The sequence below is a fragment of the Heterodontus francisci genome, chromosome 43 (genome assembly GCF_036365525.1).
Source record: "Heterodontus francisci isolate sHetFra1 chromosome 43, sHetFra1.hap1, whole genome shotgun sequence".
Lineage (NCBI taxonomy): Eukaryota > Metazoa > Chordata > Chondrichthyes > Heterodontiformes > Heterodontidae > Heterodontus > Heterodontus francisci.
Genome location: NC_090413.1, coordinates 25,747,571 through 25,769,914, shown reverse-complemented (window position 1 = coordinate 25,769,914; position 22,344 = coordinate 25,747,571). Strand labels below are relative to the sequence as shown.

Genomic DNA, 22,344 nt, shown 5'->3' with positions numbered 1-22,344 from the left:
GCAGAATATAGTAGCAATGCCTCTTTAAAGGGGACATAATACAGAGAAACTACCTCTTGAAAAGGAGGCAAATGTAACAGCCCCATCACTTTAAAGAAAATGTAAAACAGTAACGTTACCCCGATGGAACACTTATAATGTAGTAACACCATTCTTTAAAGGAGACAAAATAGAGAGACACGGCCCCTTTAAAAGAGGCACATTACAGTACAAACAAATTAGACTGTTTCAGAATTACTGCAACTACAAATGTACAACAGCTTTTAGTTTCTGTGTTGGACACAGTGAGGCATTAACGGGGAATAGAACAGTTTTCCATTTCCTTTGGTACATTATCTTATAAGCAAGCACTTCCAGGTGAGTCAAAGGTCAGTTAAGGTGAAATGCAATAATTGGGTTGAAATTGGGCTTTAAAATGTGAAAGATGAGTTTCGTCGAGCAGTCGTGTGAAAATCATTTTTCTGTTGGTAGTTAAAGATTGATGACAATTTGCTATTAATAAATACTGGCCTTTCATTGTTATTGCACAACACATCTTCCTAAACTTAATCTTATTTCACCCTCTATAGCAGGAGTGTGACAGTTCCATTTCACACAACAGCCAGCCCTGCACCCTCCCAGAGTGCGACTGCCAATTTTGGAGCAGTTTTATGACCAGGAACTGGACTGAAACTGGGCCTTCACAGCTAAGTGAGACAGCAGACTTTCATCCCATCTGGTCTGGAATTCAACCCAGATTCAAAAGATGAGGGGACACAGAGTTCACCCCAGGGTGCTCAAATGAGTCGCGCATTTGGACCTTACGCTAATTTACAATGCTGTTTGACAGAAAGGGCAGTCCTGATGTTAAAAGGCAGAATGATGGGGGAAGATAAGGAAACAATATACTGATGGATAGGATATGGGTTTGGAAACGCAGTCCTGGGTCTTGTATTCTTTCGTTCAGGATGCACGAGTGGTCAGAGAGAGTAGGGAGGGAGCAGAGTTGCGGCAGGGGCCTAAAGTGATAAATTTGTTCTCCTCACCATCCAGCTGGAGGAAACTTTGACTCCACTGCATTGTCAGCGTGTAAACACAGCGGTGTTTATAAAACCAAAATACTGCAGACACTAGAAATCTGAAATAAAAACAGGTGGAAATACTCAGCAGGTCAGGCAGCATCTGTGGAGAGAGAAAAGGAGTTAACGTTTTAGAACTGGGATGAAAAGGTCATTGACCTGAAACGTTAACTCTGTTTCTCCCTCTACAGATGCTGCCAAACAGCTGTGTTTATGTGCTCCCCGCTCTCCCAAGCTATCACTGGAACTGATCGAAATTCCCTTGAATTCATTAACATATTAACAAGGTTTAATGAGTTCAAAATATTCTAGCATAGTACAGGCAGCTCCATAGTAAAATGGAGCAGAAGGCTCCGAGAGGCCTTCCCGACCCCTCCCACCTCCACCCCACTTTACATAGTGGGGGGGGGGGGGGGCAAAAAACGGGCCGCCCGCCCCAGGCCAATCAAGGCCCTTAAGTTGCCAATTAATGGCCTTTGCCCAATTGAGGGTCACCCCCACTTCCACAAATACTCCCAGGACCCAAGATGCTCCCCCCTTCCCCCCCCAAACGACCGCCCTTGCCTCGCCGGGGCCCGACCGATTACCCTTTGCGAGGCAACCCAAACTTACCTGCACTCCTGGCTCCATGTCCTCGGCTGGGCTGCAGTCCCAGCAGCGGCCACCACTCCCGGTGATGCTGCTGGGACTAAGAGCTGCCGGCCCGATGATTGGCCGGCAGATCAATGAGGCGGGACTTCCTCCCTCAAGCCGGTGGAAGTCCCGCCTCGGAACAATTAAAGCCCGGGAACCCTTCAAATGAGGGACGGGATCACCACTGACTTTTATGTCGGTGGCCAGCTCCCGTCCGCCTGATGTAAAATCCAGCCCAAAGCGTTAGTGCAAAGAGGGTGTTAATTGACAGAAAAATGAACAGCCCTGGCCAAAAGCACAAACATGAAAAAAAAAGTGGGCAGGCATACAGTAAAAAAAATGAAGAAACAAACTAAAGTAAAATAAAAAGAAAAAAGAAAAAATATAACTAAAAATAAAAATGGCGGGCCAGTCATGCTCTGAAATGATTGAACTCAACGTTCAGTCCAGTAGGCTATAGCGTGCCTAATCGGTAAATGCTAAAACTATATAAAACTAAAACTCTTTGTTCTGGTGGGGGTGGATTTGGGGGAGGGACAGTCCAGAATAAGGCAACATAACCTTAAAATTAGAGCTCGGTTGTTCAGGGATGATTTTAGGAAGTACTTTTTTTACGCAAGGTATTGTGGAAATCTGGAACTCACTTCCCCCACAAAGTTATTGAGCTGGGGGTTGTCAATTGAAAAATTCAAAACTGAGATCGGCAGATGTTTGTTAGACACGGGTATGAAGGGTTGTGGAGCCAAGGTGGGTTAAAATACAGATCAGCCATGATCTAATTGAATGATGGACCAGGCTCGAGGGGCTGAATAGCCTGCTCCTGTTCCTTTAATGAGGACACTTGGAACTTGTATGAGGGGGCTCTGGGTACCAGTAGAGATACATCTCAACAAGGGGTTAATGACTTCAGGAGGAGATGGAAGGGGAAGAAATTGATGAGAAAGGAAAAAAAACTAGCAAGTGTGCAGCAAGATTCTCGTCACACGCGAAATAGGCCTGATTTTAACACTGTGCAAGTGAGAGGGTTTTGACCTTGTGCTAAAGGGGATTCTTTTTGAATTTGGGCTCTCAGAAGGGAAACCTTCCTCAGCAAGAGCGCGTATTCTGAAATTCTGGGGGGGTGCTGCTCATGATTTTCTGGCCATTGAAATGTACAACTGGAAAATTGAGGGCAATATGCACCCAAACATCAAATATATGTTCCCTTGCAGTGAGGTTCCCCATCCGGAGCACAAAGTCAGAAAATGACCCTCAAAATATCAAGAGGATTTGGGCTTTGAGGATTACTAATGATGAACCAAAGATCTCAGCCTAGTGACTCAACCCAAAGGGCAAATGCCATCTTTTGCCAAATCCAAAACTGGGCATGGAGCCAGAATTTAGACACATGTATTCCTGGAGGTTTCATCATGTGAGCTCATGCCTTTAACAGCCCAGCCTCCACACTCCTGCCATTGGTCACCCAACTCATCTATCCACACTGCCTTCCCACACTGATTGGAAAGCTGATTGGATGTCAGTCAAAACAACCTTTTCCCTCATCTTCAATGGGCCTGATTTTAACTCTATGTAAGTGGGTGGATTTTGAACGAGTTAAAATCTCACCCATTATAATATTTTTACAAATGAGTGTTGACAGGATTATGGAAAAACCTACAGTTTTTGAATGCTATGATTTTTGTTGCTCACAACAGTGTCCTGGAGACTCTAGGACAATCCTGGAGGGCTGACAAGTCCAGCATGGATAAAGGCAGAGGGTAAGATCATGACGAGTTCTAAAATTTGTAATGGTACCTATCAGTGAGAGTACTCGAATTTAGAGATGCTCTCTATTTCCAGTAGTTGTTGCATCAGTGTGATAATCAGACAACTACTTAGTTCCAGAGAAGCAAAATAGTGTTCACAAACTTGCAATGAAGTTGTTGCAAACTATAATAAGTCAAATTACTTTTCCCTGAACATTTGGTGTCGGATTATTAGGAACGTTGCAAGTCTTTCTTTATCGATACAAATAATCTTGGTAGCTAAAGCCTCATGGGGCACAATGTTTGGAAACAGTGTTGATTTAAATTCTTAGGAAATTGCAGACAGTCCTGAATAAAATAGGGTAGTCTGGCGTAAATGAGAGAGATAGTAACTCTAACATTCAAGATATGAGCTTTTCGGACTCTTCTCCCCATTACTCGGGCGTAGCTCAGCAGGGGTTAGACATCACTCCTGAACAGAAAAGACCCCTTACTAGACAAACATGGTTAAAATGGGATACCCTACAACTAGAGCTCCATGGATCAGGGACGTCTCATCATAAGTGAACAAATAAGGGGTCGGCCACCAACAACTGAGATGAGGAAAAATTTCGTCAGTGATAGGGTTGTGAATCTTTGGAATTTTGAGAGTTGTGGATGCTCAGTTGTTGAATATATTCAAGAGATTGAACGATTTTTTGGGGGCACTGAGGGAATCGAGGAATAAGAGGATATTGCAGGAAGGTGGAGTGAAGGTTGAAGATTGAAGACCAATTATGATTTTATTGAATGGCCTACCCCTGCTCCTACTTCTTATGTTGCTAACAGACTTCAGCCAATTGAGTGCTGCTTCTTCACATGAATGGAAACAGGCACGGCTACACACACCCGCATGGACATGGACACAGGTATGTGTCTGTGTTCCGATACACTGGGCATGATATTGTCATGGTTATGCCACTGGACTACTATTCCAAAGGACATGAGTTCAGATCACACTGCGGCAATTTGAGAATTTGAATTCAGTTAATAATCTGCAAATAAAAATCTGGTAACAGCAAAAGTGACTATGAAGCAACTGGAAAAAAAAACAACTGGTTCACAAATGTCCTTTCGGGAAGGAAACCTGCCACCCTTGCCCAGTCTGACCTATATGACTCCAGTCTCATAGCAATGTGGTTGTCTCTAAACTGCCCACTGAAGCAGCCTAGTGAGCCACTCAGAAGTATCAAACCACTACAAAGAATAATAATGCAGTAGATTAACAGTAGACCAAGCAAGAGGCTCACCATCACCTGCTCATGGCAACTGGAGCTGGGTAATAAATGCCAGCCTTGCCAGCGATGCCCGCAATGGGGAGACAGGTGCTCACGCCTGCATGTGTACACACACAGCTGCACATGAATACACACATGGGCACCAAGATATAGGCAGACACAGACACAGTGCACACAGGAGATACATGAGCCAACATACACACACAAAAACTGACAGGCAAAAGGTTGTCCTGCGTTGGTTTAAGCCAGAGATCTCTGAGCTCTTCACCTCTCCAAGCCATGTAGATTGACACTATGAAGCTATGGAGTTACTATGGAGGTCACATCTGGAACTTAAATCCACATACCTGATAATCTTCTATTCATCTCAAGTTGTTGATACTAACAGATGATGCTGTTGTGATTTAAAACTTACCCACCAGTGAAGCAATGTCAAAAATAGTCCTTTCCAACCCTATGTTGTAACACTCAGACAGAGCAAACAAACAAATCTATCACTTATTCAAAACCTCATTTGTCTGTCAGCAGAAATATACTTCCCGTTATCACATTTTCTGTCACACTTGTATGCCAATTTTATTTTCGTTATCACTTCCTATGTCCACATTTATAACAAAACTACTTATGTAAACATGTCACTCTGTAATTACACCATTCTGCCATTGGTGGCACGGTAACACATCCCCAGCTCCTCAGCCAGCACTGCAGCAAAACTCCTGCACTCCAAACAACACTGCTCTGCCCCACAATGGCCCTAAGATTTGTTATTTAACTATAAGTAATAACATCGTAGCCACGCACGGAGTAACAAGCAAGGACTATAAAATAAGTACTGAATTACGGCTGCACTGGTCCAATTATCCCTTGCCCTCTAAATCTGCTTTGCCTCAACATTACACCATGGGAAATCAGCTGGTAAGGCATAAAGCAAAGATTGTTCCTGAGCTGTGTTAACTCTGACTTATTTATGCTTATATTTCTCCATCTTGGTTTGTGTCGACATTTCTTTGTTTTTCTATTCTCCTTTGAGCAGAGAAGGTTAGGGAAGGATTTAACAGAGGTGATCAAAACCATGAAGGGTTTTGATACTGTAAATAAGAAGAAACTCTTTCCAGTGGCAAAAGAGTTGGTAACCAGAGGACACAGATTTAAGGTAATTGGCAAAAGAACAAGAGGGGGAGATGAGGAGAATTTTTATTTTTTTTTTAAAGCAGCGAGTTGTTGTGATCTGGAATGCGCTGCCTGAAAGGGCGGTGGAAGCAGATTCAATAATAATAATATTCAAAAGGGAATTGGATAAATACTTGAAAAGGAAAAAATCTGCAGGGCTGTGGGAAAGATCAGGGGATAATTGGGCAGCTTGACCAAAAGTGATACTGTGGATGTTCCAGGCTCACAAACGACATTGCTTTCCTACCAGCCATGTCTGAGTTTATCACTGCACGCTGCAGTTTTATTACTGAGGAGCTCAGTGAAAGGGTTACACTCAACACCAATCTTATCCCTACACAGATGCCATTAGATCGGCTGCGTATTTTCAACAAATTCTGCTTTTCCTGCAGTTTTTCACCGAGTTAAAAATTTTTGGTCTTCCATAAAATCATAAAGGAAAACACAGGTGAAATTAAACTGCACATTTATCAGTTTATGCATTAGGATTTTAATGGATGCGTTATTGCACATCATTCCTGTGAATTTCAGGTTAACACATAGCAAGATTGCACCCACACTGTGCAAATTATGGACACAGCCAATGTTCCAGTCATCAAATACGCATCGTAATCAGTCTGAGATATCATGTTCAGGACACTTGCCACGTGAGGAAAACATTTTGAGACCACACAGTAGCTGACAGGATCTTAAACCATATTCATATTCTGATTTGAATAGTTTTATTAACCTGTCTTAACTCATTCCCTGTAGAGTACAGGAATCCCTGGTAATATGGGACAATTTCTCGTGACAATTAGTCTGAATAGACCAAGCAGCAGCAAGGAAACAATAACGAAGAACTGACTGCAGCTATTACTGACACTCAAAAGAATTTCCTAACTGGGCAAAACATATTTAATATGTCTGTTAACAAAAGGTGCTCACAGCCTGACAGATTTCAGGCACTTGCCCTGCCCCTCCCCCACGTCCCCAGTTCATCTGGCATATCGACAAGTCATTCATAACAGAATGGCCCAGATTTGAGCCCTGGACTGTCCTGAGTACACAATCCACATTTTATTTAATTGCTGATCAGCTTCACCCCCTCAATACCTCCCACTGGGGGCCATTCCTCACGAGTGAACCGAAATAATCAGAGAACCTGAATGCACAGGAGGAGGCCATTCGGCCCATCGTGCCTGTGCCAGCTCTTTGAAAGAGCTGTCCAATTAGTCCCACTCTCCCAGCTGTTCCCCCCCCCATAGACTTGCAAATTTTTCCCCTTCAAGTATTTACCCAATTCCCTTTAGAAAGTTACTATTGAATCTGCTTCCACTGCCCTTTCAAGCAGCGCATTCCAGATCACAACAACTCACTGCGTTTAAAAAAAATCTGCATCTCCCCCCCGGTTCTTTTGCAAATTATCTTAAATCTGTTCTCTGGTTACTGAACATACGAATTAGGAGCAGGGTAGGCCATTCGGCCCTTTGAGCCTGCTCCACCACTCTATAAGATTATGGCTGATCTGATTGTACCCTCAACTCCACTTTCCCGCTTACCCCCGATAACCTTTCACCCCCTTGTTTATCATCTATCTACCTCTGCCTTAAAAATATTTGAAGGCTCTGCTTCCACTGCATTTTGAAGAAGAGAATTCCAAAGACTCAACACCCAGAGAAAAACATTTCTCCTCATCTCTGTCTTAAATGGGCGATCCCTTATTTTTAAACAGTGACCCCTAGTTCTAGATTCTCTCACAAGGGAAAGCATCCTTTCCACATCCACCCTGTCAAGACCCCTCAGGATCTTCAATCAAGTCACCTCTTACTCATCTAAACTCCAGCGGATACAAGCCTAGCCTGTCCAACCTTTCCTCATAAGACAGCCTGCTCATTCCAGGTATTAGTCTGGTAAACCTTCTCTGTACTGCTTCCAACACATCTACATCCTTCCTTAAATAAGGAGACCAGTACTGGACACAGTACTCCAGATGTGGTCTCACTAATGCCCTGCATAACTGAAACATAACCTCCCTACTTTTGTATTCAATTCTCCTCGCGATAAACAATAACATTCTATTAGCGTTGATAATTACTTGCTAAACCTACATGCTAACCTTTTGCGATTCATGCACGAGGACACCCAGATCCCTCTGCATCTCAGAGCTCTGCAATCTCTCACCATTTAGATAATATGCTTCTTTTTTATTCTTCCTGCCAAAATGGGCAATTTCATATTTTCCCACATTATACTCCATTTGCCAGATCTTTACTCACTCATTTAACCTATCTATATCCCTTTGTAGCCTCATGTCCTCTTCACAACTTACTTTCCTACCTATCTTTGTGTCTCAGCAAATTTCGCAACCATACCTTTGGTCCCTTCATTTATATAAATTGTAAAAGGTTGAGGCTGCAGCACAGATTCCTGCAGCACACCACTCGTTACATCTTGTCAACCAGAAAATGACCCATTTTGTACCTACTCTGTTTCCTGTTAGCTAGCCAATCTTCTATCCATGCCAATATGTTACCCCCTGCACCATGAGCTTTTATTTTCCACAATAACCTTTGATGTGGCACCTTATCAAATGCCTTCTGCAAATCTAAGTACAGTACATCCATTATCCACAGCACCTGTTACATCTTCAAAGAACTCCAATAAATTGGCTAAACATAATTTCCCTTTCGCAAAACCATGTTGACTCTGCCTGATTACCTTGAATTTTTCTAAATGCCCTGCTATAATGTCTTTAATAATAGTTTCTAACATTTACCCTGAGACAGATGTTAAGCTAACTGGCCTGTAGTTTCCTGCTTTCTGTCTCCTTCCCTTTTTGAATAAAGGAGTTACATTGGCTATTTTCCTGAATGTAGAGAATTTTAGAAAATTAAAACCAGTGCATCAAATATCCAGTTCCGAAGAAGGGTCACTGACCCGAAACGTTAACTCTGCTTCTCTTTCCACAGATGCTGCCAGACCTGCTGAGTGAATCCAGCATTTCTTGTTTTTGCATCAAATATCTCACTAGCCACTTCTTTTAAGACTCTAGGACGAAGTCCATCAGGACTTGTCAGCCCACAGCTCCAACCATTTGTTCAGTATCACTTTCCTTGTGATTGTAATTTTCTCGCATTCCTCTCTCCCTTCCACTTCCTGATTTACAGGTATTTCTGGGATGTTACTTGTATCCTCAATAGTGAAGACCGATGCAAAATACCTTTTCAATTCATCTGCCATCTCTTTATTTTCTATATTAATTCTCAGACTCACTTTCTATAGGACCAACACTCACTTTGTTAACTCTTTTCTTTTTTTAAATACCTACAGAAAGTCTTACTGTTTTTATATTTCTAGCTAGCTTTCTCTTGTGCTCTATTTTTTTCCCTCCTTATCAATCCTTTCGTCATTCTTTGCTGTTTTTTACATTCTGTCCAATCTTCTGACCTGCCTCCCATCTTTGCACAATTATATGCTTTTTCTTTAAGTTTGATACTATCATTAACAGCCCTACAACCCTCAGAGAATCTCTACGCTCCTCCCATTCTGGACCCTTCCCAATCTCCAATTTTTAATCACTCCACCATTGGCAGCAGTGCCTTCAGCCGCCTGGGCCCTGACCTCTTCCCCTTTTAGGCTCTTTTTAAAAGCTGCCTCTTTGATCAAGCTTTTGGTCATGCCTCCTAATAACCCATAGGGCTCGGTGTCAAATTTTGTTTAATATCGCTCCTGAGAGCGCCTTGGGAGGTTTTACTACATTAAATGGTGCTATATAAGTGCAAGTTGTTGTTATCTGATGACAAACGTAGATGAATGGCTGAGCCCTACAGCGCAGAATACTTGGCATCAGGTGGCAGGACCGTATCTCCAACACAGAAGTCCTCGAGGCGGCCAACATCCCCAGCTTGTACACACCACCGAGTCAGCGGCGCTTGAGATGGCTTGGCCATGTGAGCCGCATGGAAGATGGCAGGATCCCCAAAGACACATTGTACAGCGAGCTCGCCACTGGTATCAGACCCACCGGCCGTCCACGTCTCCGCTTTAAAGACGTCTGCAGACGCGACATGAAATCCTGTGACATTGATCACAAGTCGTGGGAGTCAGTTGCCAGCGTTCGCCAGAGCTGGCGGGCAGCCATAAAGACAGGGCTAAAATGTGGCGAGTCGAAGAGACTTAGTAGTTGGCAGGAAAAAAGACAGAGGCACAAGGGGAGAGCCAACTGTGTAACAGCCCCAACAAACAAATTTCACTGCAGCACCTGCGGAAGAGCCTGTCACTCTAGAATTGACCTTTATAGCCACTCCAGGCGCTGCTCCGCACACCACTGACCACCTCCAGGCGCTTACCCATTGTCTCTCGAGATAAGGAGGCCCAAAAGAAAGAAAGAACAGCGCAGAATGCAAGAGCAATTGAAAAGATGAGGCAAATAAAGCAGGGGTTGGTTTTAAAAGCTTAGCACAACCGTAAACCACAATACTAAGAAGATAGGAAATTATAGAACCCCAACCGATGCTTCATTGCGAAAAATTTATACCCCATAATTGCCAACTCCCGCAAATATTTATCCAATTCTACTGAATACTTTTCACATTATCTGCATATATGGACAGTCTGTGCTGCAGATTCACCAGTCTCGAAGCAAGTTAATTCAAACTAACCTGTCTGTGCACCTTCTGCCCATGTTCCCTGTGAATGTTTGTGGGAATCTCAAACAAATGATCAAGGTTTAACTGATCTGGTCCCTCAAGGGCCTTGAATACTTGGCTGCTGTCTCCCCCGAGCCTTCTCTTCTCCAAGGCAGACAATCCTCAGCTCTTCAAACTCTTCTCATGGCCGCTGTGCCCCAAGTTTGGTTTCCTTTTCCTGCACTGTTGCCACACCACCACCTTACTGCTGACTATTTTGAGCCCTGTCAGCAGGATTGGTATAACAAGATAATTACTTGATGGCCACTTTGCCCACTTGGTGCCACTCTCAGCTCAGAAACAGAAGGTCATGGGTTCAAGGACTTGGGGACATAATCTAGGTTGACACTTTAGTCCAGCACTGAGGGAGTGTTCTGCTGTCAGAGGCGCAGTCTTTCACAGAGGACAGATGTGATGTTAACCCAAGGCACCATCTACCCTCTCAGATGGATGTAAAAGATCCCATGGCACTATTTTGAAGAGGAGCCAGGGAGTTTTTCCTGCTGCACTGGCCAATATTTATCCCTCAACCCTCACTAAAGAAACAGATTATCTGGAAATTTATCTCATTGCTGTTAATGGGATCTGCCAGTTTTCAAAATTGGCTGCCATGCTCCCTACGTAGCTATTCTCCCTTATTCATTCATTCATTCATTCATGGATCATGGGTATTGCTGACAAAGCAAGCATTTATTGCCCATCCCTAATTGCCCTTGTGAAGGTGGTGGTGAGCTGCCTTCTTGAACCGTTGCAGTCCATGTGGGGTAGGTACACCCACAGTGCTGTTAGGGAGGGAGTTCCAGGATTTTGACCCAGTGACAGTGAAGGAACGGTGATATAGATCCGAGTCAGGATGGTGTGCGACTTGGAGGGGAACCTGCAGGTCGTAGTGTTCCCATGCATCTACTGCCCTTGTCCTTCTAGGTGGTAGAGGTCACAGGTTTGGGTGGTGCTGTTGAAGGAGGCTTGGTAAGTTGCTGCAGTGCATCTTGTAGATGGCACACACTGCTGCCACTGTGCGTCAATGGTGAAGGGAGTGGATGTTTAAGATGGTCAACGGGATGCCGATCAAGCGAGCTGCATAGTCCAGGGCAGTGTCGAGCTTTTTGAGTGCTGTCGGAGCTGCACTCATCCAGGCAAGTGGAGAGTATTCCATCAGACGCCCAACTTGTGCCTCATCGGTGGTGGATGGCTACAATTCATTGGCTGGTAGATGCTAAATATCCCATGGAAACTATTCAAAGAAGAGCAGTGAACTTTCCTGGTATCTCACTCAACATGATTCTTTCAACATGAATCACCTAAGCAAATTATCTGGTTATCTATCTCCCTTGGTGCCTGTGGCAGCTGACTATGCGTAAATCATCAGCAACTACCTTCCAAGATTCCAAGGTTCTCTAGACTCTGGAACAGTTCCTACAGATTGGAGAGTAGCTAATGTAATCCCACTATTTAAAAAGGGAGGTAGAGAGAAAGCAGGGAATTATAGACCAGTCAGCCTGACGTCTGTCGTGGGGAAAATTCTAGAGTCCATTATCAAAGATTTTATAGCAGAGCACTTAGAGAACAGTGGTAGAATCGGGCAGAGTCAGCATGGATTCACGAAAGGGAAATCATGCCTGATAAATCTACTAGAATTCTTCGAGGATGTAACTAGCAGAGTTGATGAGGGGGAGCCAGTGGATGTGGTTTATTTGGACTTTCAGAAGGCTTTCAACAAAGTCCCACATAAGAGATTAGCGTGTAAAGTTACAGCGTATGGGATTGGGGGTAGTGTATTGCGATGGATAGAAAATTGGTTGGCAGACAGAAAATAAAGAGTAGGGATAAGTCGGTCTTTTTCCGAATGGCAGGCAGTGACTAGTGGGGTACCGCAGGGATCGGTGCTAGGACCCCAGCTATTCACAATATACATTAATGGTTTAGATGAGGGAAGTAAATGTAATATCTCCAAATTTGCAGAAGACACAAAACTGGGTGGGAGGGTGAGTTGTGAGGAGGATGCAGAGAGGTTTCAGGGTGATTTGGACAAGTTGAGTGAGTGGGTTAATGCATGGCAGATGCAGTATAATGTGGATAAATGTGAGGTTATCCACTTTGGTAGCAAAAACAGGAAGGCAGATTATCTGAATGGCTATAAACTGAGAGAGGGGAATATGCAGCGAGACCTGGGTGCTCTCGTACACAAGTCGCTGAAGGTAAGCATGCAGGTGCAACAGGCGGTAAAAAAGGCAAATAATATGTTGGCCTTGATAGCGAGAGGATTCGAGTACAGGAGCAGTTATACAGGGCCTTGGTGAGGGCACACCTGGAATATTGTGTGCAGTTTTGGTCTCCTTATCTGAGGAAGGATATTCTTGCTATAAAGGGAGTTCAGTGAAGGTTTACCAGACTGATTCCTGGGATGGTGGGACTGACGTATGAGGAGAGATTGAGTCGGTTAGGATTATATTCGCTGGAGTTCAGAAGAGTGAGGGGGGATCTTATAGAAACCTATAAAATTCTAACAGGCCTTGATAGGGTAGATGCAGGAAGGATGTTCCCGATGGTGGGGGAGTCCAGAACCAGGGGTCATAGTCTAAGGATACGGGGTAAACCTTTCAGGACTGAGATGAGGAGAAATTTCTTCACCCAGAGAGTGGGGAGCCTGTGGAATTCGCTACTACAGAAAGCAGTTGAGGCCACAACGTATGTTTTCAAGAAGGAGTTAGATATAGCTCTTGGGTCTAAAGGGATCAAAGGGTATGGGGCGAAAGCAGGAACAGGCTACTGAGTTGGATGATCAGCCATGATCATAATAAATGGCAAAGCAGGCTCAAAGGGCTGAATGGCCTACTCCTGCTCCTATTTTCTAGGTTTCTATGTAACCAAACAGTGACACCTACTGCAATTCGTTAGTTGTCAAGCATTAGGGCACATCCTGCCTCTCTTATTGTTTGCCCACCTGATCGCACTGAAATATTCCATTAAGAAAGCCATCAACCTCAAGTGAGGTCTGAAGCATCACAAGATGGCCGACTGCTGTGAAATGGAAAATTCCAACATTCCATGTTTGCTGATAAATGGGCAGGATAAAAAACAAAACAAAGGAAACAAATTACTCGAGAAATCTAACTGTTTGCCAACTAATCAATGAGAGGTCAGAAACATCCAAGGTGGATAATGATTAAACAGACAGATTTGAATTGTCCTAGTTCTGTAGGTATTGATCACGAAGCAAGTATGACTGTTGAATAACAAGGAACTTGAAAATGTCTACAAAAAAGAATTTCCAAGAATATTTTGAACCCAAAGTTACTGCATTAACTTGATGTCAGCCATCTCAATGGGTAGCACTCTTGCCCGAGTCAGAAGGTTGTGGGTTCAAATCTGACACCAAAGACCTGAGCAGAAAATCCAGGCTGACATTCCCATTGCAAGTACTGAGGGAGTGCTGCAGTGTTGGAGGTTCTGTCCTTCATGAGATGTTAAGCTGACACCCTGTCTTCCCTCTCAGGTAGATGTATAATATGCCAGGATACTATTCCAAGGGAATTCTCCCCAGAGATCTGGTCAGTATTTGTCCCACAACCACCATCACTAAAACAGATTGTCTTGACATTAATATAACCTGGGGCCTTGCTGTTGTTAAGACCGAGGGGGGAGGAGTGCACGGTCTTGCTCTAGTTCCACTTCTCCACTGGTCACAACATATATTTAAATGTTTTACTCAGTTACCGATACGGCCAATTATATACTCTATTTTTATTTCAGAATAAAATCCACCAACCAGGTTTCTGTCATAAACAACAAAATTATCTGTTTATTATAAATCAAGACGTAATCAGTAAAGATGCAAAGCATTAACACACAGATTGAAATATTAAAATTCCCTTCTAACTTAGCCCATCACACGCACATACACAGAGGTTAAAGAAAAAAAGGGAGGTTTTCTCTGCAGAGATCGTTTTACAAAAAAAACACTTTGGGCAAATGTGTTAATTCTTGAAGGAAAAGGATAAGATGTGGAATGATATCAGTTGTCCCTTTTCTGGTGTCCCAAGTACGCATAGATGGCTGTCATTGGGATACTTTTGGAGCAGTTCTCTTCAGAGTAGTCTGGCAGGCTTTCCAGGAGAAATGCAGCATCAGGAGTTTCAGCTATCATGCACTGGATTCCCAGGGTTTCTAAGAGAGCTAGAGAAAGGATGAACTGGTGTTTTCACCCTTAGCAGGCTGACACCCCTCCAACTGACTCAAAACAATATCCAAAAACAAAACTAACTCTTCACCACCATAAATCTTGACATGTCACTTCTCCGTAAACAACTCCCCTCGTCACCAAGGCTCTTGTTATTTCCTTAGCTGAAGATATGTGACTTCCAGTAAGTGTGTTTTTAAAACAAGTCCCAAAGTCCTTCCAGAGACCTTTTTAAAAAAAAAATCCAGCATCTATGGGACCTCTTCAGCCTCAAATTAATCCATCTCCATAATCTTTAAACATGAATGCTCAAAATTTTTTTAAAAATGGAAGCACTTTCATAACACTGAATGTAAATTGGCTGCTTAGTTTACTATGTTGAAGTAGCTCATAAAGCACTTTGGGATGTTGTGAGAGATTTATGAAAGCCAGTCCTTCTTACTCAGGTGTCTCTGCACATGTATTTCCACATCCTTCTTTTCGCCTGTTTCAAATTAAATCAGGAAGTTCTCCTGTATCCTGGCTAACATTCCCCCTCAACCAACATCATTAATAACCTGTTTTTTTCAGGTTTGCACTTGCTGCTGTTCAATATTCAGTGTATTCACACCTAATCTGTACTAATGCTTTGTCTTTCAACACACCATTAACATATTGTTTGCCTTTGCTCCGTGACCTTTTGGTCAGCTATGTGGCCTGGTCCAATCTGCACCTTCTCCTTTGTTATCTCTTGCCCCACCCCCACCTCACTTGCTTATAATCTGTGACTTTTCTAATATTTGTCAGTTCCGAAGAAGGGTCACTGACCCGAAACATTAACTCTGCTTCTCTTTCCACAGATGCTGCCAGACCTGCTGAGTGGTTCCAGCATTTCTTGTTTTTGTTTCATTAATAACAGGCCATTCATCTCGTTATGTTCATTGGACTTTGTTATGGGCAAAATGGCTGCTGCTTTCACTTAGCAACAGTGACTCGAGCCCAAAGTAATCCATTGATTGAGAAGCACTTTGGGGGCATCTTGAAAGACACATTAAGGCAATATACATACATGAGTTTTGTTTTTAATAAGTTCCAGAGTAATTCCTTGGCCTCCACTTGACAGCTGCTCTCGGTGATGTGAATGAAATCGAAGTGTATGGTGGGAGGAATAAATGGTGCTGACACTCATCCCATCAGTCCATGGTGCGCTTCTGGGCAACACTCAGGATAGTCATGTTGGAGCCAGTTTGGTTTGTGGGCCTCGTCAGAGAACGAGTAAAGTCGGTCGGACTAAGGGCCATCTCTCACTCGGTTTTATGCAAGTTGGAGTCGATCTCCCCCGCAGTGGCCTGGTAGATGAAGGCACCACCTGGCATGGTACCAAGTTATGGGACCAGAAGGTTCCAAGTTTAATTCTTGCTCAGGGCAGAGTTTGCCAAACCATGGAAGGGCATATTTAAGGTGCTACAATGAGGGGATAAAGAAACAGCTGGGTTCCTGATTCTGACTACTAGCAAGTGATTCCAGGTGAAAAAGTGAGCATGGGCGGACATTGAGTGAGAATGGGATCAGGGCCAGTGGTGATGGTTAAATAAGCAGCTGACATTCAGACCTAGGGTCTCTGATTGTAACGCCATTAGTAACCCATTAAATGATCAGGTTGTAATCAGAAGGCCGAGGCCTGACTGCTTGGGCTCCAATATGAAGGACAGTCCCTTGTCGGATAGGTGGCAAAGCCCATAGAAACGGAAAAAAGAGGCGGGGAGACAAGACACGCGAGAAAGAAACAAATCTGAAGTATTGTGTCCTCTCGCATCAGAAATAAAGCCAAAAATTACAGTTGAAGCCATTATTGCCATCCTCACTCTGACGGATCTTATTTCAGACATGTTATTGGCTTGGTATGAGGCAGAGACCAACATTAAAGAGATGTGATTTCACTAGACAGTGTAAATGTTGAATATGTAAAACTCACCGTGACTGAAGCATCATTCAAGGCCTCTGAGATAGAAAAATATGGTTCTTGAAATCAGTTCTAACACTAAATATTTCTGTAAATAAAAATCCAATTTTCCCCTGCCCTGATTTAAAAGAGTTTCAATATATTTGAACAGGAATAATTGCATTGGGGATGAAACTATCCCTGGATTCATATCTAACTCAGTTCTTCTTAGTGCAGTGTTAGACTTCAATTTTTTTTGGGGGGGGGGGGTGGTGAAGGGAATAGTTTAGCTTTTGAGTTTGATTGCAGGGCAATGCATCATATGGAATCCAATACCAGGGGCCATCGATAGAAGATAGTCACTCAGAAATTCAGTAAGGAATTTAGGAGGAACTTTACTCAGAGTGCAGTTAGAATGTGGAACTCACTACCACATCGAGTAGTTGAGGTGAATAACTTGGATGCATTCACAGGGAAGCTAGATAAACACATGAAGGAGAAAGGAAGAGGAGGATATGCTATTGGTGAGATGATGTAGGGTGGGAGGAGGCTCGTGTGGAGCGTAAACACCAGCATAGACCAGTTGGGCCCAGTGTGCTGTTAAATTCAATGTAATTCTATGTAATAATGGAGGCAGCTGTGCATAATGCTATCAGGTCATTGGCATTGCCATAGAAACAGCCATTCTCCCCGGTGACCTGGCTAACATTTAACCCTCAATCAGCACCTAAAATAGAAAACCTGGTCATCATCACATTACTCGTTGTGGGAGCTTGCTGTGCACAAATTGGCTGTCATGTTTCCAACATGTCAACAGTGATTACACTTCAAAAGTACCTCACTGGCTGCAAAATGCTTTGGGGGGGGGGGGGGGGGTGGTTGGGGGACATGCTGAGGTTGTGAAAGGCGCTACAGAAATGCAAGTCTTTCTTCTGGCGACACCTTCTGGAATATGCAAGTATATGGACATTGGGTGTGGACAGGGTCAGTACTAGGGTGTGCTGACTACTGTGGTTAACAAGCCTGTCAACACTTACATTTATTTTACAAGTCAGGAGAGGAGGGGAGAAAATCTGAAACTGTGGAAGGCTAGTATCAATTCCCATCAGGGTTTTAGCAGAAGAAAACACCAGAGTGTTAATCGGCTCCACAAGGGAGTGTGAAGTGTAGATAACCATGGAAGCCAGTTCCAGTTTGCAAGGATAAAAAATGAGCCATTACGCTCAACCCCTGGACTTTACTTCACTTCCTCCAAGGCACACTCAAGATAATGCATTTCACCAGCAAATCACGCTGTAATAAATTGGCCACTTTTTGAGGTAATTACTGTTGCGATGTTTGATTACAGGGTGTCTCAGCTATTTTCTCATGACTAATGCGATGAAGAGCTCCAATGATGTTCACACAAGCTTAGTAAAGTGAAAAGGTTGACAGGATGACAGAGACAATTGGCAGAAGCAGAAAAGAAAGAATTTGCTTCAAACCGAGGAAAACCCCCTCCCGAGGATGAAAGGGGTGGTGGGGGGTGATGTTCAATTCACGGCTGAAAACAAAAAATCGCAGGGTTGGTAGAAATCGCCAGAGCTTGCACTGGGCAAATTGGGCCAAGTTGTGCCGGAATTCCAGCAGCCTAACTTGTGCTCCTTCAAGGAACCGCTCAAAACTAATGGCCTCAGAACCTTTTCAAAGTCCTATTTTCTTTCAGGAGTCGTTCACCTCCAACTTGCTTCCCAATTTGGGTGCAAGTCGCATTTCTCCCCTCCCGTGAGTTTATCACTTGCATTCCTTTAGCGCCTTTAATGCAGTAAAATATCCTGAGACAATTTGCAGATGGCAAAACTAAAAGGATACTGAGAAGTAGCCGGGAGTACAGCTAGGGAAGAGGGGAAACCATTTCAAAGTGAGAGGTACGTTTTGAGGAGCTGGGCAGAAGTAGCGAGCAAAAGGGATGTTGGTTCCAGCGTGTGGGCTAATGTCCCACCATGAAAGGTGCAGCAGAAGGTGGGGAGCAGGAATTGGAGATCAAAGTCAGAGAATGGTGTATTGGGTTGAAGGAGGTTGTAAAGTTAGGTGGGGTGAGGCCACAGAGGGAATAACAAAGACAAGAAATTTCAATTCATTGTTTTTTGGAGGATGGAGGCGATGGAAGTCCCGGAGGATCAGGATGAAAATGGATCAAAACCTATGCAGGAGAGGATCTAGGTGACGGGTGCACTGTAGAGTTTGAAGGTCGTCAAACAGCATGTTGAGGTTGCACAACACCCGGAGAGCTGCCAGATTGGGCAATGGAATCAGAAGCTAAGTTTCAGAGCTTTGGGTGGGAACCTTGATCATGGCAATGTTAATTTGGGAAAAAGTCCCAGCTCATCTGTGAATGGTTGTTCTACAATCAGACAGCACATCGGTGATCGAGGAGTTGAGGCAGAGATAGAGCTGGGTGTCGTCAGTAACACGAGGAGGCTAACCTGATGAAAATGAATGATATGGCCAAGGGAAGCATATGGGCAAGCAATAAGATGGGTATCACAAGGGGAGGGAATGATCAACTAGCATTTCTGTTCCCAATTACCTGCTAGCATGATTTGCTGGACGTGCACACAAGTGATGCGTTGGGTGAGAATGGGATTGGGTTCAAGCGTAAAGACCTCTGGGCTCACGTGAATAGAGTGTGGATGGCAAATGGAACCATACCCAGCAAGAAATCAGTACGTTTCATTGAGAAGTGTTAAGGAGAAAAATTAATAGAAAAGGCTATTATCAAAGAGAAAAAAATAACACTAATTTGTATATGATTTCACACGGATGAATGATTCCTATTGTATAACAATTTGTTTTAGAGGGTGGATAGATTAATTAAGTGTTTTCTAGTTGTCCTGATATCAGGAATCAATCCAACTCCCAGCCTCCCTAAGTGATAGAAAGATGTATTTGCATTGAAATTTTGCATCATCAGATTGTCAAAGCACTTCAACAGGAAATTACTTTTTAGTGGAGTAATTACGCAGGCAAATTGAATTTATCCAGGGACTTTTGTGTTGTCTTTAGGTTACAATTGATGGAGTTAAGTGTGTAGACCTTTCCTCCTCACTGCCTCAGACTGGTCACTTGCAGAAACAGTGTGGAGCTCGTCTGGGAACCCCAGCTTTTCAAACCCCGTTACAGCCCTTAGGAGAAAAGAAAGGACAAAAAATATTGAAGAGAGAGGAAATACGAGAGAGGGGGGGGGGGGGGGGATGGGGGAGTATTGAACAAAGAGAGAAAGGAAAGATATACTGTATTGAGAGAGAAATAAATAGGAGAGAAAACACTAGAGAGATTGGTAGAAAAAAAAGGAGACAGCGCAGAGATAGAAAATACTGGAGAGGATGGGGTGAGGCGATTTGCCCTCTTCATCTTCCTAGAAAAACCTTTTATTTTAAATTCATTTATCACTATATATCGCACCAGAGGAAATTTTCCCCTCCTGTAGCTTCTGAAACAATATCATTTGGAAAACTTATGAACATTTCTCAGAGATTGCCAGCTCTTAATATTTCCATAAATCTACACAATGAGGTTATGATTTGAATCCCTGAATCTAAACACACATGGTACCAAACTATTCCCAAATTAACAGCAACCTCCTGTAAATGCTTACTCTTAGCTTCAACACCAAATGAGATTTTAAGAACTTCTGTAGTTTTACTGTCGAAATATTTAGTGATCTTTCTATCTAAACAAATCCAATTTCTTGCAGATCAGCACAGCCCTTGTTTCTCAAACTCTACAAAGTCAAATTTATGACTTTAATTTTTTTTGCTTGTGCACCTGACCTGTGAATCATTTAAAGAAATAGCTTTTGAAAATAGTTTATTAAAGCAGAACAGACATGGAGAATGGGATCCAGGAAATACTGGAGAGAGAGAGAGAACACATTAAATATTGGGTGGAAAGATAGAGAGGAAATGTTGGAAAGAGGAGGCAGGAGAAATATTGGAGAAAGGAAATATCAGCCAGAGGTGACAAAGAAATAATTGGGGAGAGAGAAGTCATACTGGAGAGAGAGAGAGAGAAAAAAGACTGGAGAGGGGAAAGAGGAGAAATAAAAAGAAATATTTTGAGGTAGAGCAAATACTGAAGAGATGACAGATTGAATGGGACAGGAGGAAGGAAATGAAAAAGAGGATGATTAGAAAATGGGGGAAAGATAAAGGAAAAGCTAAGAAAAGAACTCTGGGAGGAAAAAAAGGAGAATGAGGAAAACACGGAGCAAAAGAAAAAGAGGGAGAGAGAGAGAGATAAACTGCTGAGAGGTAAAGACAGTAAAATTGCTACAGGTTAGTTACTGATCTGTCGCAGAATCACACTTGCAGATAGAAGCTGGACATTGCCCACTTTTTAAAGGCACAAAATATTTTTTTACGCCTCCTGAAAGCAGGTTTATTCTTTTCTTTCCCAAAAGAAAAAAGTTAAACCATGTTAACACTGTAATGAAAAGCCTGGCATTATTTCATTCCTCAGAATAAAAGGAGGGACATTTCCAAACCTTTGGATTTCACTTCCTGGATGCTGCATGAAAATACTAAACCAGGCAACTTCCAGATTTAAAATCTACCTGGCAGCCTGGTGATCATTTATTCATGATAAGCATTAAACGATCCTTTATTTCAGTCGGAATTGGAAGGGTACAATTTTAAACAGTGAAATCTGCACAGTGTTTTAATTAAGCACCACAAATGAAATAACTTGAATTAATTGAGTCCTTCCGAATAATAAAACAGTACTAATTCAGTCTGAAGCACGATAATTGCAACAACGCCATGTACTTTTAAATTCCAGCATGCAATAAACTTTTCTTTTAGCAAAAAAAGGGGTTCAGAATCTGCACACTCACTATTTTTTGGGTGTTCCCCGATGAGCTGAGTTTGGTGCCATTCAGTCCCACCAGAGTGGGTAGCGTCTGGGACATCCAGTTAGTCACCATGGCCATTGTGCTAAGTACAGCTCCAATTTTCAACAGAGGAACACTCATTCTGAGCCCTGCTGCATTCCCCCCCTATCCTCACCGCTGGACTATCGCTCACACACGGGAGTGGTCCCTGTAACAGCCTCGCCGAGCCGTCACATCAAAGCAGCCCTCCACATTCTGTATGCCATGCAAAACAAACCAGCTCTAAACACACCACATCCCTCTCACATCCTCACAGAGCCTGACGTCAGCCTGAGCAGGCAAGGGGAAAGTAAAGAGAAATTTGATCTGAAAGGGGGGTGGGGGTGGGGGTTAACTCTTTGAGTTCTGGACGGTATTACACAAATCCTGTGTAGAAACTTTCCATGAAGTGAAAGACTGGAAGGAATATTTGCTGATGCTCATTTTTAAATTAGTGCCGGGCCATTCAGGGGTGATGTCAGGCAGCATTTCTTCACACAAAGGGGAGTGGGAATCTGCAACTCTCTCCCCCGAAACGCTGTTGAGGCTGGGGGTCAATTGCAAATGTCAACATTCAGATGGGTAAGATTTTTGTTAGGCAAAGGTTACAGAACCGAGGCAGGTAGATGGAGTTAAGATTTGATCTCACTAGAGACATAGGTTCAAATCCCACCCTGGAAGCTGGTGAATTTAAATTAATAAATTTGATTAATTCATAAAAATCTGGAATTGAATGCTAGTCTCAGTAATGGTGACCATGAAACCACCATCGATTGTCATA

The 22,344-nt window shown here is 43.2% G+C and overlaps 1 protein-coding gene across 1 annotated transcript in view; it reads right to left on the bottom strand.

Moving 5' to 3' along the window:
• Positions 1-21,825, bottom strand: part of olfm2a (olfactomedin 2a) — an 88,551-nt gene extending 66,726 nt beyond the window's left edge. Inside the window, exon 1 of the mRNA XM_068020822.1 lies at positions 21,528-21,825. Coding sequence (XP_067876923.1) covers positions 21,528-21,665 — 138 coding nt within the window. The 5' untranslated portion in view covers positions 21,666-21,825. The remainder of the gene's footprint in view (positions 1-21,527) is intronic.
• Positions 21,826-22,344: the final 519 nt, after the last annotated feature.